Source organism: Elgaria multicarinata, chromosome 13, assembly GCF_023053635.1.
Source record: "Elgaria multicarinata webbii isolate HBS135686 ecotype San Diego chromosome 13, rElgMul1.1.pri, whole genome shotgun sequence".
NCBI classification, from domain to species: Eukaryota; Metazoa; Chordata; class Lepidosauria; order Squamata; family Anguidae; genus Elgaria; species Elgaria multicarinata.
The window spans coordinates 28,225,155-28,247,733 of NC_086183.1; the positions used below are offsets into that span (position 1 = coordinate 28,225,155).

At 43.8% G+C, this 22,579-nt stretch overlaps 2 protein-coding genes across 2 annotated transcripts in view; one reads left to right on the forward strand and one right to left on the reverse strand.

The window, feature by feature from the left end:
• Positions 1-8,529: 8,529 nt before the first annotated feature.
• CD79A (CD79a molecule) lies at positions 8,530-18,805 on the forward strand. The gene is made up of 5 exons (XM_063139992.1): positions 8,530-8,659; positions 13,968-14,462; positions 15,886-16,004; positions 17,024-17,092; positions 17,704-18,805. The coding sequence occupies exons 1-5, from the start codon at positions 8,605-8,607 to the stop codon at positions 17,824-17,826; spliced, it is 861 nt and encodes a 286-aa protein (XP_062996062.1). The 5' UTR covers positions 8,530-8,604; the 3' UTR covers positions 17,827-18,805.
• Positions 18,806-21,122: 2,317 nt separating this feature from the next.
• Positions 21,123-22,579, reverse strand: part of LOC134407799 (histone-lysine N-methyltransferase PRDM9-like) — a 31,490-nt gene continuing 30,033 nt past the window's right edge. The window contains exon 7 of the mRNA XM_063139745.1: positions 21,123-21,968. Coding sequence (XP_062995815.1) covers positions 21,123-21,968 — 846 coding nt within the window. The remainder of the gene's footprint in view (positions 21,969-22,579) is intronic.

The window sequence follows — 22,579 nt, forward strand, 5'->3', positions numbered from 1 at the left end:
GCCATGTAACCACTACACCAGACTGGATTGCATCTTCTTTTCCTTTACAGATGACCTTTCTGGCACAAAAGTGATGACAAATACATAGCAGCCATCTGTCATAAGAACATCAGAAGAGCCCTGCTGGATCAGACCGAGGGTCCATCTAGTCCAGCACTTTGTTCACACAGCAGCCAACCAGTTGTCGAATAGAAACCCACAAGCAGGACTCAGTGCAACATCACCCTCCCACCCATGTTCCCCAGTAACTGGTGTATGTAGGCTTTCTGCCTCTGATACTGGAAGTTGTACTTAGCCATCAGGTCTAGTAACCATCAATAGCCTTCACCTCCAGGAATTGATCCAACCTTCTAAAGCCATTCAAACTGGTGGCCATCACCACACCTTGTGGTAGTGAATTCCACAGTTTATCTATGTGCTGCATGAAGAAGTACTTCCTTTTATCTGTCCTAAATCTCCCACCAATCAGCTTCATGGGATGACCGTGGGTTCTAGTATTATGGAATAATTTTGCATGCCCGTTTGCCTCCTTTTTCCAAGCTGAATAAGCCCAGCTTTTGTAACCTTCCCTCATAGGAGAGATGTTCCAGTCCCTTGATCATTTTCGTTGCCCTTTTCTGCACTTTTTCCAGCTCTACAATATCTTTTTTTTAGGTCTGGTGACCAGAACTGTACACAGTATGCTGTGTACAGATTTGTATAAAGACAGTATGATACAGTCCCTTTGCTCATTCCCACAGAAGCCAGAATAAACTTCTGCAATACCAGAAGTGTTGGGTGGAGGGAAGCTAGCTCCTTGCAACTTCTCATTTTATGGGGCAGGGCGGCCTTCCTCTTGCATGCTGTTTCCCTTGGGTAGGACAGAGGAAGGGAGTGCACTGTGTAACTGCAAATGTTTACTTCCAAGTATTTTTAATTTGGTCAAAGTCTTTCATGTCCGTATCTTAGCAATCTTTTCCACAACCCTGTAAGGTTGACCAGTATAATTATTTTATTATTTGCTCTAGACACATTAGTATTATTATCTTACAAGTGGGACCTGCAACAAAATATTGCAGCGTGATGTAGTCCAGTTCATTGTTTCCAGCCAGCCATGCCCTTTTCCAGGGTGCTCCATTCCATTCTCCCTCCCACCAAGGTTTTCCTTCCTTTTTTCTCCCAGCAGGCACTCAGTAGTTCATGGCTACTGAACATGCTGAGTCCTCATCAGGTTTTTTTCCCCCTATTTTTTTTTTTTTTTTTGCACTTTAGCACACTTTAGAATCCTTCAGAGCTCTTGTTTCTCAGACCCAGTTTGACTACAGTTCTGTTGGTGCACACCACCTCAGTTTGATATTAGAGAGATTGATTATTATATTGTGGGTGGGCAGGAGGCTAACATTAAGAGATAAACTTTTAACTACTATGGGTTGTGGTTCCTGATACCTAGTTCCTTATTCAAAACATAGGTGCCTGAGAAGTCTTAAACAGAGAACTGAAATTTGCTGACCTCAGACAGTTCCATCACAGTGGCTATTTATTGCACTCTCACCATGCCTGGTATGTGTTTTTGCAGCACGGAACTGACATGACTTTGTCCATGTCCTGTACTCATCTTGCCTCTTCCCCTCTATTTTCCATCTTATTTTGGAGTGGGGAAAGTCTGGTTTTTCCCCCTCTGTGTGCAATAAAGCTTTTCCTCCCTCCCATGTATTGCTGTTCTTGCACTATATTGGACCATCCCATTTTTTGTTGGGGGCGTGTGTGTGTGTGTGTTTTGAAAAGAGGGTGGGGCAGTTCTCCGCTCAACTGTTCAACCGTGAAGGGGGGGGAGAGAGGGTGCCCCAACACCCCTTGGAAAAGGCAAGCAAAGCCGCTACCGCCTGTGCCCAGGACTCGGTCTCATTCAACTCTATGGTTCTTACCCCGGAGTAGGCATGTCTAGGTTTCCTGACCAGAACAATGTCAGCTTCCCCTTGCCATGCCAACATTGACCACAAAGTTCCCCAAAAACTAATTGTAATACTTGCTCTTCACTTACATTGTTTAATATGATCTTAGGGGAAAGCATAGGGTGTTGTTTTACTGTAACTGCGCAGTTTCAGGCTGCTGTACTATTGTATTTGTGCAGAAATTAAAAATAAATAAATTAACTGCAGGGGGAAGGACAACGTAGGGGGCGGGGCAGGAGATTTCACCAGCATAGTAGCAATACAGGTGAAAAGATACATGAGCTGAAATAGCGCAACAAGGCACAGATGTGAAAGTGCCCAGCACTCGACTCGCTAAAGAAATGGAGGGGGAAACTGCAGATGCAAATCAGGGAGTGGAAAGTAGGTGTGATGGAGCCCACAGTCTCCCCAAAGCTCTGTGTGTGTGATTTGTGTGCAAAGCTCCAGTTTCTTATTTATCTGCATAGCGCTAGGGGCATCGGATGTGAAACCATGGTGTGCAAAATCCAAAGTTAGGGCTGGATATAACGTCGGAGAATTTCATAGGGGACTGTGCCCAGCAATGTGTATGATATGATAGGTGGGTTATTTTGGAGGGCAGAGCTGTGCAAATGTCACTTCCTTACTCAGGTTGCTTTTGCACCTCTGTTAAATAAGGAACTTCAGCCTTTATAAGCACACAAACTCTCAAGTCTTCTCCTAACTTCCCAAACACTGCCAATGTTCCTTCCAGCAGCTAGCCTCTCTTCTCGGTGGATGCTCCGTTCCATTTGCCCACCCATTTGGTTTCCCCTAATTTTTCCCCTCTCCCAAGAGGACAGAATCACAAGAACGCAAAGGAAGAAGCAGAGCAGTGAATCCTGGCTTGGCACCACCAACCAAAAGTGTGCTGTCTTGGCAGAAAGAGGTGCACTGAGGCCGTGTAAATAGCACCTACAGCAGGTGAGAACAAGTTTTGAAGAGGATGCACAGATGGTGATTAACACACATACTTTTCCAGAACTCCCTTAATATGAAATCGGCATCTAAAGTTAGTGATAGTCAGTGGTGGAAGCAGGATCAGTATCAGAGGCAGTACGCTTATGTGCACCAGTTGCTGGGGAACATGAGGGGGAAGGTGTTGTTACACTCATAGCCTGCTTGTGAGTTTCCTGTGGGCAGCTGGTTGACCACTGTGTGAACAGAATGCTGGACTAGACGAAACCTTGGTCTGATCCAGTCTAGCTCTTATTATTTATTTATTTAAAACATTTATTATCATTATTCATTAAGATCTCAGAGCGGCATACAGATAAAAACATACAGTATAAAACAATAAATATACACAGTTAAAAACAAATTAAACCATGATCCAAGTTAAAACAATATATAATTTAAAAGCAGTTAAAACAACGTGCCAGTGAGTTTAACCATCAAAGGCTTTGTTAAAAAGACATGTTTTTACTTGGCGTCGAAATGCAATCAATGTTGGTGCCAGTCGGGCCTCCAAGGGGAGGACATTCCACAGTCGGCGTGCCACAACAGAGAAAGCCCTCTCCCTTGTCCCATCATAGCGTATATGTTGCATTGGTGGGATGTGGAGAAGGGCTCCTCCAACAGATCTAAGGTCTTGGGCAGGCATATATAAGGAGAGGTGCTCTCTCAAGTTTCAAGGTCCCAAGCCGTTTAGGGCTTTAAACGTCATTACTAATACCTTGAATTCCGACCAGAAGTGTATAGGCAGCCAGTGCAGTTCCTTTAAGACCGGTGTTATGTGGTCTCTGTAAGATGCATCCGCCAGCAGTCTAGCTGCTGCATTTTGCACTAGCTGCAACTTCCGTGTTGTCTTCAAGGGCAGCCCCATGTAGAGTGCATTGCAGTAGTCTAATCGGGAAGTTACCAGTGCATGCACTTCTGTGGCTAGGTTGTCCCTGTCCAGGAAAGGTCATAGCTGGCGGATCAGCCAAAGCTGACCCCAAATACTCCGTGCCACAGAGTCCACCTGGGCATCCAGTGACAATGACGGGTCTAGGAGTACTCCCAAGCTACGTACCTTATAATGTTTTTATGTTCATAGGAAGCATCCATCATTGGCTAACTAGTCCTAATGGCTAGATGGAACCTCCATACCCCAAGGAAACATTTGTTTGCTTGTTTACAATATTTTTTTACCCCACTCTTTATCCCAAAAAGGTTCCTAGAGCAACTTACAAAGTTTAATAATGAGACAGTCGCTGCTCTCAGGCTTACATCTAAAAGACACGACACAAAAGGAGAAGGAATTGGGAGGGAGGAGGGGAAAAGCAAAACTCAGGCTTAGTTTCAAAGCTGAAAACTGCTTGCAGAGGAGCAACAGCAGGAGAGACTGCTTAGCTTCATTTCCAGAGACATTTGTGGGAGGCAGGATGCTATGGCATATGGAACTTCGGTCTGATCCAACAGGGCTTTTATGTAGTAGTAACAGTCAAAATAATTTATCGCAGTGGCATTGCCTCATCTATACGAACATGGGCATCAGTGGTAAATGAATGCAGTGGGTCAGTCCAAAAGAACATCCTGTAACTTCCTTCCTAGGTGGGTCACACCAAAATGGCCGGGTATTTATTTACTTGCTGATCAGGCCAAAATTTGGATGCATGCATGAAAACATCTGTGAAGAAAAGAGACAGAATTCATTATTGGGATCTGAGCATTTCCACCGTTCTTCTTTTTCTAACTGCTGTCCAATCTGAATCCACTGGTCTGTAGCCACACGGCTCCCAGCCAAGTCTGCCCTGTTTTCTGCCCAGCAACATTGTGTAGGAAGCAGTTTGAGTAGTAGCCGTCTCCCTCTGCTGATGAAATGTGGCCATTACACAACTTGATTGCCAAGATTTCAGTCCCCCAACCCACTGGGATATAAAGTTGTAGCAAAATTGTTGAGGTTTTATTTTCAAAGAAATGTGTTTAGGATCACAGTGCCAGTTGTAGTTAAATCTTAGCTTCTTCTCCTGCCTCTCGCTTTGGCCCAGAAAACAATGGTGCTAAGAATGAGGAGCAGGAGATATCGCGGTCTGCAAGCAGGTGACAATGGTGAGCAGGTAGACTTACCCAGGGAGGGGCGCATTGAGAATGCCTTGCCCAAAAGCCCTCAAAAACCTGGCGTCACCAATATCATGGGGTCTGATAACCTCTCGTTTGGATTACTGCAATGCAGTCCTGTGATGTCGTATGCCCTGAGTGGTGTTCCATCCAGGAACAGTGGGACTGGAATTTGATCCCGTGCTTCTGTTTGCCAGATCTCACCTGTCCTGGGCCAGATCTACATGTCGTTGCGAAGGCGCTTCCGTGCACCTTTTTTAAAGACGTACCTAAAAGAAGCGCCTCTTTCTTTACTGTGTGTACTGTGAGATAGGCAGCACCGCCTGCGGAAGAATCTCTACCCCATTCAAAGACGTTGCTCGGGCCGCTTCCCCCTCGCGTGTTCTTCCATTTGAATGTGTCCCGCCGCCGCCAGCTCCTCCTGCAAAACACTTTTCTCCTTCGGTGTGTTTGTATTTGCGTTTGCGTGCGCGCAGCGGACGAGTTCAGCTCCTGCCTCTCGCTCTCCCCCACGGTGTCATCTCCCCGGGACTCTCTTCGGTGTGTGCTCGCACACGCGCACGCAAACACAAATACAAACACACTGAGGGAGAAAAGTGTTTTGCAGGAGGAGCCGCCGCCGCCGGGACGCGCCAGAAGAGCCGCCAGGTGGGAGGGGGGATTATTCAAATGGAAGAACACGTGAGGGGGAAGCGGCCCGAGCAGCATCTTTGAATGGGGTAGAGATTCTTCCGCAGGCGGCGCTGCCTAGCTCACAGTAAAGAAAGAGGCGCTTCTTTTAGGTACGTCTTTTAAAAAGGCGCACAGAAGCGCCTTCGCAACGATGTGTAGATCTGGCCCAGACCCCAGTTACAATGCAGGAGACTTTCTCTGTTGTTTCTTTCCACGTTCTACTCTCAGGCACATTTGGGAAGGGGTTAGGGTTCTTGTTCATTTCACACTAGATGTCTGGTGATCAAGTGATGTGGAATTTGCATTATTTGATCAGCCATGCACACCTGTACTGTGACCCTACCAAAAATAGAGCAAATGTGTGACACAAGCTATTAGCAAGAAAAAAAAGGAACCTTTCAACTACAAATTCAGATTTCCGTTATCAAGTTGGTGAATTTTGCAACTGTAAGGGCAGTTGTAAAAGGGGACATTTTCACTGTGTGAGAAGGATGGGGGGGAATAATTCCTATGTCTGTTACATTTTTAGGAGTTTTAGCAGTGGAAGATGGGAAAGAGATTGCAACATGCAGACTGTTGATTAACCAGTGGCTAGGAATAGGTCATACACTCAACAGGGACGGTCCCAGTTTTCTCACTGTGCCTGTTTCTGGTAAAACAATGTATTTTGTCTCCCACATTTTTGTTAATATGAACTGTGAGAACCACCATGCTTCTGATTTCAGCTCCACAAATCTTTGAAAGTTAAGTCTCTGAAAATATTCTGTACATATTTTCCTGGTAGTAAGTGCCGTTGAAAACAATGAGGCTTACTTTCAAGTAAGCATGCATAGGATTGAGCTGTGTGTTTATGTTCCTTCTTGTCTCTCATAGATGCATGTAAATGAACACCCAGTAAGGGGCTGTTCACATAACATACTAACCCACGCTCAGTGGTTCAGTGTGGATTATTTGTTGAACCATGGGTTATTGTGTTGTCTGAATGCAGCCAGGGTACCTTGTTAACCACGCAGTATGGCTTATTTTTCTCAACAAAGCACCTTGAGGATCCATGGCTTGTTGTTGGGTCATTCAGGATGATTAATAAGCCACCCTGCATGGTTAAGAAGCCACTTGGGCTGTGTTCAGACAACACAATAATCCACCCTGCAGAAAACATGCTGCATTCAGACAACACGCTAAGCCATAAACAACCCACAGTTCAAAACAACCCACACTCAACCATCGAGTGTCGGTTAGTGTATTGTGTGAACAGCCCCTAGGACTGGCTTTTGATCCCATGGACGTAAGCTCCCCCTCATTCCCCCAAGAGCCTGGTAACTGTGCTGGTTTACCTAATTCCTTGGAAAAAAAGGACCACAAAAACTGGATTACTGAGCTAATATAGTTACTTATAAGGCTAATAATGCTGATTTAAATCAAAATGTATTCATAAATTCACCCAAATTGTACTAAAATATAGGCATACACACCATGCTGTCTAAAAGCAGTGAATGAGATAAATACAATGAGCTTTTCAGCTCCCGCACCTTGGAGAAGCTCCTTTAGAGTCCTGACTGGTTCCGACTGAAACCCAGGGCGGATTCACCACCCCACTGATATCGCAGCCTCCACTTCCACACCTTGGAGAGCTCCTTTAGAATTCTGACTGAATCCTGGAGTGGATTCAGTGCCCCACTGACATTGGAGCCACTGATCTCCACTACTACAGTGGCTGAAGGTTATTTTGACCTATTGACAGTCTTGTATATCTTTAAGGAAGGAAAGGAACCTCTCGTACAAACACTGAGTCATTACTGACTCTTGGAGGGACGCCAGCTTTCGCTGATGTTTTCTTGGCAGGCCTTATAGCAGGGTGGTTTGCCGTTGCCTTCCCTGGCCGTTATTACCTTTCCCCCAGTTAACTGGGTACTCATTTTACCGACCTCGGGAGGATGGAAGGCTGAGTCGAGCCAAGCTGGCTGCTTGAAACCAGCTTCCGCTGGGATCGAACTCAGGCTGTGGGGAGAGTTTCAGCTGCAGAAACTGCTGCTTTACCACTCTGTGGCACACAAGACTCTCATATATCTTTAAACTCCCATGTATATCTTTAAACCAGAACTGTTGAACCTCTTTCAGCCTGAGGACGAAATTCAGTTTTAGAGGAATTCTGGGGAGGGCAGTCATATTCCAGTGGTGGGCAGGTGGGTATTTGGGCAGAATCCCCCAAATACCAGCCGGTACTGCCAGTAACAGCCTCAGCAGAGGCATTCCTTTATGGAATAGGAGGGAAAAACTGCCCCAAAGCCAAGAGATGTGTCGTGGCCCTCTGGAGAACCCCCCACGGGCCAGATTTGTACTCCAACTGGGCCAGCTTAGGGCCAGAGGTTTAACACTCCTGCTTATACCATAGGAATTTGCTTTCTCTGCAGTGCGAGAGGAGGAATGAGCACACTAGAACAAATGAATTCATCTATTGCAAGTGCAGAAGAGCCTTCAGCAATGTCTAATGGGGAGGGTTGGGATGAAGCAGCTTTCGGCCAAGATCCTTGATATGAGAAGTGATGTTACAAACACAGCCCTGCTTTTAGCTGCAAAAGGTTGGAGGGCTAGGGCCATGGCCAAACTCTTGCATGTGCTTTCTGCAGAATCAAGCGGTGACTCTCTGAACACCCTCCTGCTCTAACGGGGGGGGGGGGGAGAGAAATTTCTAGTGAAAACTGAGGCTTTGCTGTGTGACAAAAACGACAAAAAACAAACTTCATTAGCTCAGTTGGGTGGAGCAAGAGAGCAATCAGGCGCATCTCCTTGTGTCTGCCTAAAAGAGGCAAAAAGAATATTAGCCTACAAGTAAAACACACACATACAACCCCAGAGTTCGGTGGAGATAGCCACGGTTGCATGCAGGCTGAAGACGAGGTGGCTGAAGTGGTGTGGGTCCAAAGAAGTCATCGGTAGCAGGATGGAAGGTGGCCCATATCACCTCTGTTCCCTGCTGCTCCTGAGTCTTCTTTCAGGTAAGAACTACCACTGGAGATCTTTGGAATTTAGGGTGCTTCCGGACAATGCAGGCTGGTGGCTCCGATGTCAGCAGGGCTACGAATCCGCTCTAGGTTTCAGTCAGAACTCTAAAGGAGCTATCCAAGTTATGGACCACAAATCCACTCTGGGTTTCAATCAGAACCAGTCAGAACTCTAAAGGAGCTATCCAAGGTGTGGAGTTGCACCAGGAGCCCCCATCCCCCAGTGTCTGGAAACACCCAAAGAAACACAGCACTAATGTACAGGGCTTTGGAAGCAGCCAGACAGGTAGCCGTTCAACAGGCAAAGTGTTATCAGGCAAAGTATCAGCTGCTTCTGTTTAAGTTGTGTCAGGTTTCTTGTAAAGGCACTGGAGCAGTGAAGCCATCTCCACCTATAGGTCTGGGGGTGCCAGAGGTAAGACAGTGTGATCCTATGTGCAGCATGCCTACTCAGAAGTAAACTACATTGAATTCAACTGGACATACTCCAGGTTATTGTTTATAAGATGAAGTCTAAAATGTGAGCTTTGCAGCTGAATTCTTCTCCCTTACCAACCTGGGGTCATCCAAGGGTCTGCTTCTGGTGGTCCCATATAGATCCATCCTCTGATTGGAGTCCACCAGGGGAAGAGCCTTCAGCGTGGTGGCTCCTCTCCTATGGAATTCCCTGCCTCTGGAGGTCAGGCAGGCGCCAACTTTGAACTCCTTTCGGCGCCTCCTGAAACATTATTATTCCAGGAAGCCTTTCCTTAATGTCCAGCCATGAGTCACTGTATTTGCTTCTTTTAAAATCTGTTTTAAGTGTTTTATTCTGCTTTTATTTTCATTTTATCTTGTACACCGCTTTAGCAGAGACCAGTTTTAAGAGGCGGGGCTGTAAGTTAAGCGACCAAATACATTCACCTTTTTGAGGGTGGCTTGGCTCTGATGCATTATAGCATCCAGAGGTGCAAAAGCCGGTAAGCGTCCAGGTGAACCCAAGAATGAGGAATTGGCTCAGGATGCTGGACGAGGTCTTCATTGGTAAAATGCTTGATGCCTTTCAGCCTCTCGTTTTTTATCATAGGCCTTCTTCAGGGGCATTATAGCACCTTAGACTAAAAATCACATGGGGCTGTGCTGACTGGGAATGCTGGGTGTTGAAGGCCCAACACATCTGGAGGGTACCAGGCTTGGGAAAGCTGAGTTATTGTGACAGAGAATGAAAGAGAAACTGCTAGCGAAAACGTGGGCTTTTCTTGTAATTAAAATGTAAATTGCTTTACATTTTGGGGAGCTGTTATAGCTCAGCAGCACATCATGTGTTTTGTATGTCAAAGGCCCCAAGTCCCTGGCATTTCCAGATAGGGTAAAGGAAAGATTTGTGTCTACAAGTGTGGAGGTGTGCTCTCAGTCAATACTAAAAAAAGATAGTCTGAAACAGCATACAGCACTTCCTTAAGTTCTTCAGTATCTCAAAGGCATTTTTATTCAGTTTTTGATAATATGACAAATTTCATTAAACATAATGTTCTTTACTCAGTTGAAAACCTTAATTACAACCTCCCCTGACACCTTATAGTAAAGATGTCCTTGTTCTAGAATATCAGAGTTTCATTGAACATGGTGGGTGTCTCTTGTTTTGGAACTTTTATTTATCCAAAAGAATATTAAAATATAGAAGACTTTCCTACTTAACCTATGCTATTTCAGGCTTTATGCATTGGCATTCAATAAAAGGATCCTAAAAATACACTGGGGTCAGTTAGTCCCTAATTAGGGTGGGATAGAGAAGCGAATCATTGAGGCTGTTCACACAACACACTAGCCATGGATTGTTTGTTGAACCATGGGTTATCGTGTTGTCTGAACTCGGCCAGGGTGGCTTGTTAACCATGCAGTGTGTCTTATTTTTCTCCAACAAGCCACCTTGAGAGCCCATGATTTATTGTTGGGATGTTCAGGTGGGTTACCAAGCCACACTGCATAGTTAACAAACCACCCTGGCTGTGTTCAGACAGCACAATAACCTACCCTGCAGAAAACATGCTGTGTTCAGACAACACGCTAACCCATAGTTCAACAAACAACTCATGGTTCAAAACAGCCCACACTCAAGCACTGAGCGTTGGTTAGTGTGTTGTGTGAATAGCCCCATTGACAACACAGTCCTATACATATCTACTCAGAAGTAAGTCCCACTGAGTTCATTGAGGTTTATTCCCAGGTAAGTGGATATAGGATTGCAGCCTGAATGTGTAAAATCCTGGGGATCAAAGTGACCCCAACATGGTGAAAATGACACAGTATCTACTTTGTGTTGATGCAGCAGCAGTTTAGCTATTTCAGTTCATACATCTAAGAGGTTTGTATAGAAGCAAGGTACCAGAGGTCTGAAGGACTCTATAGGAATCAGTATAGGATATACACACATACCAAATACCGTCATTGCACAACTGTCCTGTAATATAAATAATGATTTTAAATAGAGTTCCACATTTTACATTAATCTGAAGGCACCCTCAAATATTAGTGAGATTTTTTTTAAAGAAAAAAACACTATTAATTTAATTGGAGTCTATTTGACCTCCGTAACAGATTAGTAAAGTGTTTTTGTGCAAATGTAGGACGGTAAAATTAAGCAACAGATTTCCATAGACATCCCTTTGTTTTGAAAATGTTGATTTTCAACCCTATCCTATACAAATTAAGCTTATGCGTGTTTACTTAGAAGTAAGACCCACTGAGATTAACAGGGTTTATTCCTGAATAAATGTTGAAAAGGCTACAGTCTCACGGCACAATCCTGTGCCTAACTACTCAGAATTAAATCCCACCAAGTTCAAAGGAACTTACTCCCAGGATCTTGTCCTAGAGCAGATTTGTATATAGCTGCTAACTTGGTCGCCCTTGGCAAGTAGACATTACCTCTAGGTGACGAAGCAGGGAAGCTTTTGAAAACTGGGAGGCAGGCAGTCCTTTTCGACTTTCCTTTTGATAGGCTTCAAATGACTAAAATGCATAGAGCAGGTTAGTAGTTTGTGTTTCTGCACTAGTAACTTCTTTTTGAAGTCTTACTTGTCATCAAACCTGCTGCCCATTTTTGTCAGATTTTGCTAGCCAAGATTTGGATTTCAAGAAGACACCATATCCTATTCCATGGCAGTGAAGCCTTCATGCCCACACACACTTCCTTCCCAATAACCAACACCTTTTTTAAACCTGTAATCTCCTAGAGGACTGCTATATATGGTTCCACCCTATTCTGTAAGCCCCCTGGGCTTCTGCACGCACCCTCACAAAGGTGGGTTGCAAAGTTCCCTTTAAAGAAAAAAATCTCCCTTCTGTTTCCTGTCAACAGGGGCAGGAAAAAGGAACTAAAACCAGAGTAATGCCCTTGAGGGATGTTGGGGGGTGGGGTGGAGATGTGGTTCAATGGTCTGACCAGCAAGGAAGGAACTGTGGAAAGAGAACTATAGAGCTTATTATTGGAAAGGTGGTATAATATATACGTATTGTGGGGTTAGTAGGTGGACTGTCTTAATTTTATTTTGTTTTTAAATTCCTGAGCCTGGCATGGAGAAATTCAGCAGGTGACCACTTAATCTCTTAAATTTCTACCCATTGCTACTGTAAAAGGAGAAGAGCCTTCAGCGTGGTGGCCCCCTTCCTGTGGAACTCCCTGTCCCTGGAGGTCAGGCAGGAGCCAACACTGTTGTTACCAGTGCCTCCTCAAAACAGTCTTATTCCAGGAAGCATTCCTTGGCTGACAGCCAAGACTTTTACCGTATTTCTTCGATTGTAAGACGCCATCGATTGTAAGACACACACTAATTTCAGTACCACCAACAGGAAAAAAAAAACCTAAGACACACCCGCGATTCTAAGACGCACCCCATTTTTAGAGATGTTTATATTGGGGAAAAAGTGCGTCTTAGAATCGAAGAAATAGGGTATTGGCATTCTGTGTTTTTTAGTATAATAATGGTGCTTTAATATTTGTATCTTTTACTGTTTTAACTTTTATGGTCACCACTGTGGGATCTGTTTCAGATATGGAGCTGTATACAAGTTTTGTAAATAAACAAACGAATAAATAAACTGCATAGCTTCAAGGCTGTTAACATTAGTAACGATTTTAGTGTAAATTGGATGGAACATATGAACTCACCTTATACCAAGTTGGACCATTGATCTCTTTAGTTCAGGATTATCAACTCTATCTGATAGCAGCTCTCCAAGTTGTCTCAAGTAAAGATCTCTTTCTCAGTGCTGGTACCTAAGATAGTTTTAACTAGCGATACTCGGGAGTGAACCTGGGAAGGCCTCTATGTACTAGTTTCTTGATACCTGTCTAATCCCACTTGTACTTTGTTTTCAAGGGTGCTGCTGAGTCGGATAGGGATGGATTCTAAGCCATACCCTATTTATTTATTTACAATATTTATATACCACTCCCCATTGAAAATTTCAGAGCGGTGTACAAGATAAAATGAAAATAAAAGCAGAATAAAACACTTAAAACAGATTTTAAAAGAAGCAAATACAGTGACTCATGGCTGGACATTAAGGAAAGGCTTCCTGGAATAATGATGTTTTCAGGAGGTGCCGAAAGGAGTACAAAGTTGGCACCTGCCTGACCTCCAGAGGCAGGGAATTCCACAGGAGGGGAGCCACCACGCTGAAGGCTCTTCCCCTGGTGGACTCCAATCAGAGAATGGGTCCATGTGCAACCACCAGGAGCATGCCCTCAAACGATCTCAGTGACTGGGCAGTTTGGTAGGGGAGAAGGCGCTCTCTCAGGTATCCTGGTCCCAAGTTGTTTAGGTCTTTGTACACAAGTACAAGAACCTTCAACCTGGCCCGGTAGCGAATAGGCAGCCAGTGCAGTTTCGTCAACAGAGAAGTTAAATGCTGGAAAGGGGCAGCTCCAGACAACAGCCGAGCTGCAGCATTCTGCACTAGCTCCAGCTTCCGGAGCAGCTTCAAGGGTAGCCCCACATAGAGCACATTGCAGTAATCCAGTCTTGAGGTTACCAATGCCTGTACCAACATGGCCAAGCTATCCCTGTCCAGGAGAGGCCGTAGTTGGCGAACCAGCCAAAGCTGGCAAAAGGCACTCCAAGTCGCCGTGGCCACTTGAGCCTCCAGCGACAGAGATGGGTCTAAGAGTACCCCCAAACTACGAATCTGATCTTTGAGAGGCAGTGACAGGCAACCTGATTCAGTTGTCACAGGGAGATAGAGCTGTTTTTACATTAAGAATGACTAGACCTGAGAACACCTTTTGTAGACCAAACGTTTTCCCTTCTTCTGTCCCCAGGTTACATTTGTGAAACCAAGACCATGGTTACAAACGAAACAACGGCTGTTACAAACAAAACAATGGCTGCAGCAGAGCCAACCAGTGTCACAGATCAGAGTGTCGGTATAGTAGTAAATGCTTCGGATACTGTGAAAAAGACAGATTCTCCGAAATTGCTGCCTGCACCAGCACCCTATAACCAATTTCCCGTGTCTGTGGAACCTGGACCTGCCTCTCACCTCATTTATGAAGGAGAGTCTACCGCTCTGGAGTGCAGGTTTGAAGGGCCAGCTCAGGCCAAGGTCACCTGGAGAAGATCTTGCTCTCCCAACTGCAACATTAGCGTTGTTGTCAACACTCCCGACATTCTGGAGGAGGACAATGGTCATAGGGTGTCAAAACTCCCCTTCCATCATCCCAAAACAAATGATTCTGGCATGTACTATTGTGTTGTGCGTATTGATGAATCCCAATCCCAATGGCATTCGTGTGGGACATACCTATGGGTCCGGAGTAAGTGTGACTGCAGCCTTAGTTTGAGATCGCAACCTTAGTTAGAGTGGCAATATACAAAAGAGGGCAGGGCTCCTGCCGCTTTCACTGTTGTGATGAAAAGGGAATTTCACCAGGGGCTGCATGCATTCAAAGAAGACCTGCTTAAATTCCCTTTTCTACACAACTGTTAAAGATACAGAAGCCCGGTCCCCCTTTCCATATGAACACCCTAATTGTTACCCTGCTAAATGGGAAAGACAGGTTTTTGATCAGGTGAGGTGTGATAACTCATCTTGTCCCTTGGGAGGGGAATACGTGGTAACCAAGTGTTAACTTACCACTCAGCTAAATGTTTGCATTCCTGGTGTCAGATGTAGAAGGAAGACAATATGGTGGACATCTTTCTAGTGAAGCAGTTTAGAATTTCAACTCTGAGAATTTTCTACTGCCCTGGCCAGGTGGGGGATACCTATGCATAGGTCCTGGACTTGATTCTTTAAGATGATTGTCCTTCCAAAGGGTTGGGAGGATTGGTAGAGTAGTATTGAGGATGAGCTCATATAGAACAGAGGCTGGTACAGGTGAGTTCTGGGTTACAAGGGATTTACCCTGATATGGATACATAACATTTAATTACATTTCATTCCTCTTCCTCCAAGAGGTTTAGGTCTCCCCTACCACACCTTTTATTCTTACAACAACATTGCAGGGTAGGATTCGTTAAGAGATCGTGACTAACCGTAGATATCCAGTGAGTTTCATAAGCCAAGTCAAGGTTCATACTCTTGCCAGACAGTGCCTTGCACAGGGTTTTGTAAACATGATCCTCCGCCACCACATGTTGACAATTCAAACTTTCATTTCCTGAATGAAATTGCTGTTGGCTTGTCAACCCACACAACATATATAGCCTGACATTTTAAAATGGACGGAAAGTGATTGCAGAACATTTGGTGGAGGCTTTTTGGCCTTGCATTAATTTCTCTTAGGAGAAATCCCAGACAGAGAGATGTCCTTTTTTTCTAGACACCCCTGTGCCACTTGTGAATTTCACTTACTATTCTAGACACCCCTGTGCCACTTGTGAATTTCACTTACTATTCTAATCTTACTGAGCAGCATGGAGCAAGGGTACAGATCCATAGACAGTTAGTTGCATAAGTGCCATCAAAACCAATTGGATAAGTTAGGACCAGCATCAGACTTGTTGATTTCAATGAGAATTGAGTTCAACAAATACTCTAGATTATGAGTGATACGTATTTGGGGGCTTGGATGTGTAAAACAATGTACCTGAGATCTCCTTAATTAGAGCAAAGCACATGCTGTTTCTATATCCCTGTACTTTTTAGATGGGATTGCAAGGAAGTGATAGAATGGGGGGAAATATGGGTGCTGTGGGATTTCTGGATTGAACAGCCTCTCTCTTGCTGTCTTCTAGGACCTCTCCCAATCTCCTTCCTGAATATGAATGAATCCATCAAAAATAAGATCATCACAGCTGAGGGCTTCCTTCTACTTATCTGTGCCATTGGTCCTGGCCTTTTTCTGCTGTTCAGGGTGAGCTTTCCCCCCACCCTCCACCCATCATTTGCACACACACATATCTATGACTTGACCTGTTCTGAATATGTCTGCCTACAGTTTCCAGTCACCAGATCTTGTTCTGCTTTTGCTTTAACACTTTTATGTTAAAGAGTGATCTGCTTTCCTATGGAGGCCCTAGCAAGCAATTGGTTGGATAAATCAAACTGTTTTAAGCTTCTCATTTGGAGCTTTGCCAAAGGCCAAATCAGATTTGCAGCTCTTTGCCTAACGAAGTTCTTCTAGGCTTCCTACTAACTTGCCAGCCAGGAGAGGGGGAGACGCAGGACCCTGTTATAGCCCATTTCCACAGCTGGGAGACCTAACCTTGACAGAGGCCCCTGCTTCTCAACCAGGGATGCTTTCCATGGGAACAGTGCAGTAGAGCCTTAGCTAGACCTAAGGTTTATCCCGGGATCATCCCAGGGTTGTCTCTGCCTGCTCCTGGGATCCCCTGTGTGTCATTTACATGAACAGGGATGACCCCGGGACAAACCTTAGGTCTAGCTAAGGCCTAGGTCTCTGCAGGAAAGGGTGTTTTCAGGGGTGTCTCCTTTACTGTATTCTCAATTAAAGTGGGCGGGACAGAGGCATCCCATGAGGTGTAGCAATCAAAGATCAATACTGATCTTTAGTGGCCAACTCTCCTTTATTTCAGCCAGGGACTTAGCTAGAAAAAATGCTTGGATAACCTGCAATGCTTCCCCACTTTGGATTCTGAATTTATTGGGATTTCTTCTGCCAACCTAATCCAGGACTTCTTGGAGTTTTGTTTTGGTGCTCATGAACTGAACCTTGTCGAAGTCTTGTATTGAACTGCTACCTGTGAATATTTATTGAAGCGGTAAGGCATAAACCTGTTTACTGGAATTATGACAATAAAAGGTTTGGCTGAATTGGGCCTCATCTCTGGGAAGTCAGGTCCTGACATTGTTCACCACAGACAGCAAAATGTTTTGGGCTAGCCCTGTTGGAATCTTGTCTTCTTTTTGCAGAAGAGATGGGAAAATGAGCGCCTCTTGCAGGCCAAGAAGAAGGCTTATGAAGAGGAGAACCTGTATGAGGTAACTCCAGGAGACATCTGTGCAAAGGAATGAATGCAAATCCTTTAGCCAAAGGAGATTAAGTGGTGACGTGTTCATGTCAGTGGAAACAGGAATCCCAGGTTAAAATCAACATAAATTCTAGTTAGAGTAGACCCATTGGAATGAATGGGATTCAGTTAGTCTACTCTAAGTAGGACTTATGCTGGATTTTACCCCCAGCCAGCAGACCACTTCTGCTGCAGTGTACTCTAAAATCTGCTCCAGAACCTTAATGAGTGAGCCGTAGCAATGCGGATCTCTGCCAAAGGTTTATAGATTTAAAAATAATGAAAGCTCATTGATCCAAATAGGAAAGATGGTCAAGGAAAATACAATTTAATTTTTTTTTACTATACAAATAGACCACCTTTGGAGCTCAAGGCTGGTTCATAACATGGCCATGCAATTTTGCTCTAGCCAGTTTCTAGAAAACTCTAGACCCGTTTCCCAGGAGAAGGCCTAAGGCCTGTACGAAGTGGTGCACCATTCAATCCTCACCATATACTCCCATGTCCCTACTGAGTTCAATAAAACTTCTCATACCCCATCAAGTTCAAGATAATGAGCTTTTTTTGTTTTCCCCTTCCTAGGGACTGAATCTGGATGAGTGTTCCATGTATGAAGACATATCACGTGGGCTGCAAGCAACCTACCAGGATATAGGCAATGTCAAAGTTATTGATCTGCAGCTGGAGAAGCCAGAGAAACCATGATTATTATTTTTTTAAAAGACTTTGTTCTATATTCACTTCCCAGGAGCCTACTGTCAACAGCCATTTTGGATTCTTGAATATTCTCCCTCGATTTATCCTGCAGATAAGTAATGTGGGGTGGAAATTGTGTATTCTCCAGCTTCCTGGACACTTGACACTTTGTATATATATTTCAGGTATGCAATAATGAAGCTGAAGAGAACTGACTGGATCTGCATTGTTTAAGATCTGGCTTTAATAACAGAGTAAATAAAATAACAGCGGGACTTTTCTGGCATTTTTGTTTTCCAAGCAAAATATTTTGATTAGTACTATCTTCACCAGACATTTCCTCATTCTGTTTTCCATACTTGATCTCCAGTATGTTGGGAATGGAGGCTTTCCTCCCTGATTCTGAGACCTAAATAATGCTAAATGTTCCCCTCGATGATATTCAGAGATTAATTAATATTAATTAATTAATATTGAAGGAATATTAATTCCTTCAAAACTTGTGTTTGCTTCTATCTTCCCATATAAATTTGGGGTGAAAAGAGAGCAGCAAGACCGGTTTAGAAGTGCTCTCATTGTATTCAATACAAATGTATCTTTTCCTTTCTGGGGCTAAACACTGGGGAAAAAATTGTTCTCAAGGTTTGTAGCAAAACCCAGCTGTGGATGGTGTTGAATGATTAGGTAGTGTCTGTGATTGTTATGTCTGTCATGAAAATTGCAAAGTCAGGAAAAAGCTGAAATTACAGTGGGTGAAGAAACTACTGCAACTTGTATTTTAATATTACATCTGTCTTCATCTTTGATCTAACACTTGTATGCTTTTATATTCTTGAATGATAAGAAGATACAGCACTGTTAGTGTTTGATGATAAGTGGATAAAGCCCACTATTAAAGTCTCCACTTTCTTCAGAGGCCGAAGCTAATGAAACGTAGCGCTGATGAGCCTCACTTGTGGTTAAGAATGGATTAGGATTAAGAGGACCAATGAGTAATAATAATAATAATATAATAATAATAATAATAATAATAATAATAATAATAATAATATATTTCTTACCCGCCTCTCCGATTGGATCGAGGTGGGGAACAACAGCAATCATAAAACACATAAAATACCGATTAAAAACATAGCATACACTGTTACAATGTCCTAAAAGCATCCTAAAAGTATCCTAGTTTTGGCTTCTGTGGGGCAAAATAGAAATGACAAGGCCTTTTACATGGCTTGTTTATTTCCCTAAATAATAGGCTTGCCTTCTCTTCTTACTGCAGCATACAAAGCTCTAGCTATGTACTATAGCGGATGGACAAAGGTAGGTGAACTATACCAGTACCTGGAAACTGGGGCAGGCTCTTAATCTAATCTCTCTCGGAGGAGACAATTTGTAATCCTGTTGATGTAACCACAGCCTAAATGTCCTTTGTTTTTAATGTTTGTGAACTGAAATGTTAATACAGTGACAAAATTAATTTCATGGTTTGGAGTCCATGTCTTTGTGATTGTTTATGACACAAGGTAGAAAGTATGTTATATTCACATTATTTCACCCTACAATTTTCATCATTTATATCACCCTTCCCCAACCTAGTGCCCTCCCCATGCACTTTGCCCTCCCCACACACCATGCCCCTGGTCAAGATCAGCTCTGCCCACCCACTCCCACTATTTCATCAGGAAAGTGGTTCAGGGGTGGGTGATAAATGCTTGCCCCTTTCACAGCATTGCAGCCTCAATCCTATTCTCCTCCTGTAATGTGAATCTTATGAAACTGACTTTGTTCTGCTTATGCTTGCAGATGGGAGCATATCATTTGGCAAATGTAACAGTTTTGAGAGAGTTTAGGGCTAAAGTATGTGTTTCATGCAAAGGTACATAATAAAAATCTGTATGGCTGCTGCTTCTGGGCAGAAGGGCTTTGGCAGAGCTGCAATTTGAAATGGAGGAGTGGTGACCTCCATTTTCTCCCTATGCTTTCCCCCCTTCACATTTCCATACATTTGTTTGTAAAGAAAACAGGCATCTGGATACTTATCTCCCCACTCCATGTGGAGTGGGTTGGAAGAAACAGTGGTCAGGGGGAGAGTTAATCACTTCATCTTCCCTACTGTTTCAATTTCAGATTGTTCCTTCACGAAGCTGCTTTGCCTCTTATTATACATGCTGCTTACATACCATGTGTTCTTTGCCCCTTAGTTCCATAGTTTCAAAATAATGTAAGAGATAGATCAAACATATCATGACAATTACATCAAAAGTTATTCCTTAATTTATGAGTAGTTCCTGCACATTATAGTAACAGCAGCCAGTTTTTGAAGGAAAAAACACAGTTTATTAAGAGAACATTAATGTGGAAGAGCTCTGCTCAGAATATTTGTAATCACAGAGATATAACCAAGAGTTACATAGTGTGCAAAAACCTACTGCAGTATGAAGTTTATTGTACACATAGGGTGTCCAGATGCAAAAGAGGACAGGATTCCTTCACCTTTATTACTTTTGTAGAAGAGGGGATTTCAGCAGGTGTAGCTTGTAAGTCTCTCTTCTCTACAATAATAAAGGTGCAAGCCCTGCCCCCCTTTTTTTATCTGGCCCCTACATCCATTTTACATTTTCTTGAAAGATGGAAGTGACAGAGTCTAGCTTGAATATTTTTCTTTAATTCAAAACTCAACCCTCATTATAGCAACATTGACTCATTTTGGGAGGAAGTAAATTGGAAGGAACCTTGTAGAGATGTAGCAGGCCTGCCAAGGGTTAAAAAAAAAAGCACCCAGTGACAACAGCAAAGCATCAGAGGGCAGTAGAGAACACTGCAATTCTTGCATAATTAATCAGAGCAGGTAACTCCATACATAGTAAGGTTCCCTATGCTTTTTCCTATTGGTCCTTAAGACGTAATGCTAACCTTTATTCTCCATACACATCTTAAATGTAAAGACATCAGCTTTAATAATGTTTAAAACCATACGGATGAAAACTGTCTAATAAGTTTTCATGATGTGCCACATGAAAACTTGCTCCTAGGGTCACAAGGACCATATCCAAACCTCTTGTTTTAAGAGATCTGAGAGTGAGGCAGTATGAACAGTGATACTGCCTTCAGCCATGGCCACTGTCCATTTATTCATACTTGAGATGCAACTGCCAGAATAGCAGACTGGGATGGACTAGTCTCCTTGCTCCAGCTCATGGAAAATGGATCAAACGCAAGGGTCAGTTGTTTTCTATATTGAAGTTGCGGAATCCAAAAAACTACAGCTAAAGTCTGTTAGGATGGGCAAATCTATTCATTATGATGCACTAATGTGGCTTCTTTTCTGTGTGCATTCGCTTGTGGCTGGCCACGTGTGAACACCGGCTGAAGCTCTTCCCACACTCCCTACATGAATAGGGCTTCTCTCCTGTGTGCGTTCGCTTGTGGCTGGCCAGGTTTGATAACTGGCTGAAGCTCTTCCCACACTCCCTACATGAATAGGGCTTCTCTCCTGTGTGCGTTCGCTTGTGGCTGGCCAGGTCTGAACACCAGCTGAAGCTCTTCCCACACTCCCTACATGAATAGGGCTTCTCTCCTGTGTGCGTTCGCTTGTGGCTGGCCAGGGTTGAACACCGGCTGAAGCTCCTCCCACACTCCCTACATGAATAGGGCTTCTCTCCTGTGTGCGTTCGCTTGTGGCTGGCCAGGTGTGAACACTGGCTGAAGCTCTTCCCACACTCCCTACATGAATAGGGCTTCTCTCCTGTGTGCGTTCGCTTGTGGCTGGCCAGGGTTGAACACCGGCTGAAGCTCCTCCCACACTCCCTACATGAATAGGGCTTCTCTCCTGTGTGCGTTCGCTTGTGGCTGGCCAGGTGTGAACACTGGCTGAAGCTCTTCCCACACTCCCTACATGAATAGGGCTTCTCTCCTGTGTGCGTTCGCTTGTGTCTGGCCAGGTCTGAACACTGGCTGAAGCTCTTCCCACACTCCCTACATGAATAGGGCTTCTCTCCTGTGTGCGTTCGCTTGTGTCTGGCCAGGTCTGAACACTGGCTGAAGCTCTTCCCACACTCCCTACATGAATAGGGCTTCTCTCCTGTGTGCGTTCGCTTGTGGCTGGCCAGGTGGAAAAGCTTTTTTCCATTGCTAACATGATTTTTATTCTCTGCCTTTTTATTTATGTGTTTTAAAAATGGCACCTCATTTTTACCCTTGTTTACACAACTTGGCACTAGGCACAGCAGCATAGTATTGTGGGAAGCACAACTTTTGGTTTTGAATACAGATTTCTCTGCTGGTTCACTTTGTGATACTTCCATCTGTATTCCATACCCAGAATGCTTCCATTTCATATGTCGGCTGAGGTAATCTTTGCAAGTGAAAGCTACCTCACAGCAGGGACATCGATGACAAGATATCTCTTGCTTCTTCATCAAGTGTGAATTCTGCCAGTGAACTATTTACAAAGAAAAAAAATTCTAAATAGCTATTTCCCATCATTTATTTATTACATTTCTATAGCATCCAATAGCATTTGTGAGAGTAACAAATAGCAATGGCAAAGGCATATAGAACTGTTTCACCTAGGAATTTGATATCTACTAGTAAATCCCATTTTTTTATCTTCCCTAGCAATACTGTTTCGTTGCATGGATCTCCTATTACCTTTTGCTGCATTCTTCATAAGTTTTTCCTTATTTTCTTGAATTTGTGAACTGCTTTGGTTTTTTTGAGACACTTTCTATAGAATAATGATAGTGTTGCACCTTGACTAAGAGAG

Bases quoted from the DNA above. Each gene is read 5' to 3' on its own strand.
- CD79A (XM_063139992.1), top strand. From the start codon at position 8,605: ATGGAAGGTGGCCCATATCACCTCTGTTCCCTGCTGCTCCTGAGTCTT. The intron at 8,660-13,967 runs GTAAGAACTACC...TTCTGTCCCCAG, and splicing joins GCTCCTGAGTCTTCTTTCAG to GTTACATTTGTGAAACCAAG. The intron at 14,463-15,885 runs GTAAGTGTGACT...GCTGTCTTCTAG, and splicing joins GACATACCTATGGGTCCGGA to GACCTCTCCCAATCTCCTTC.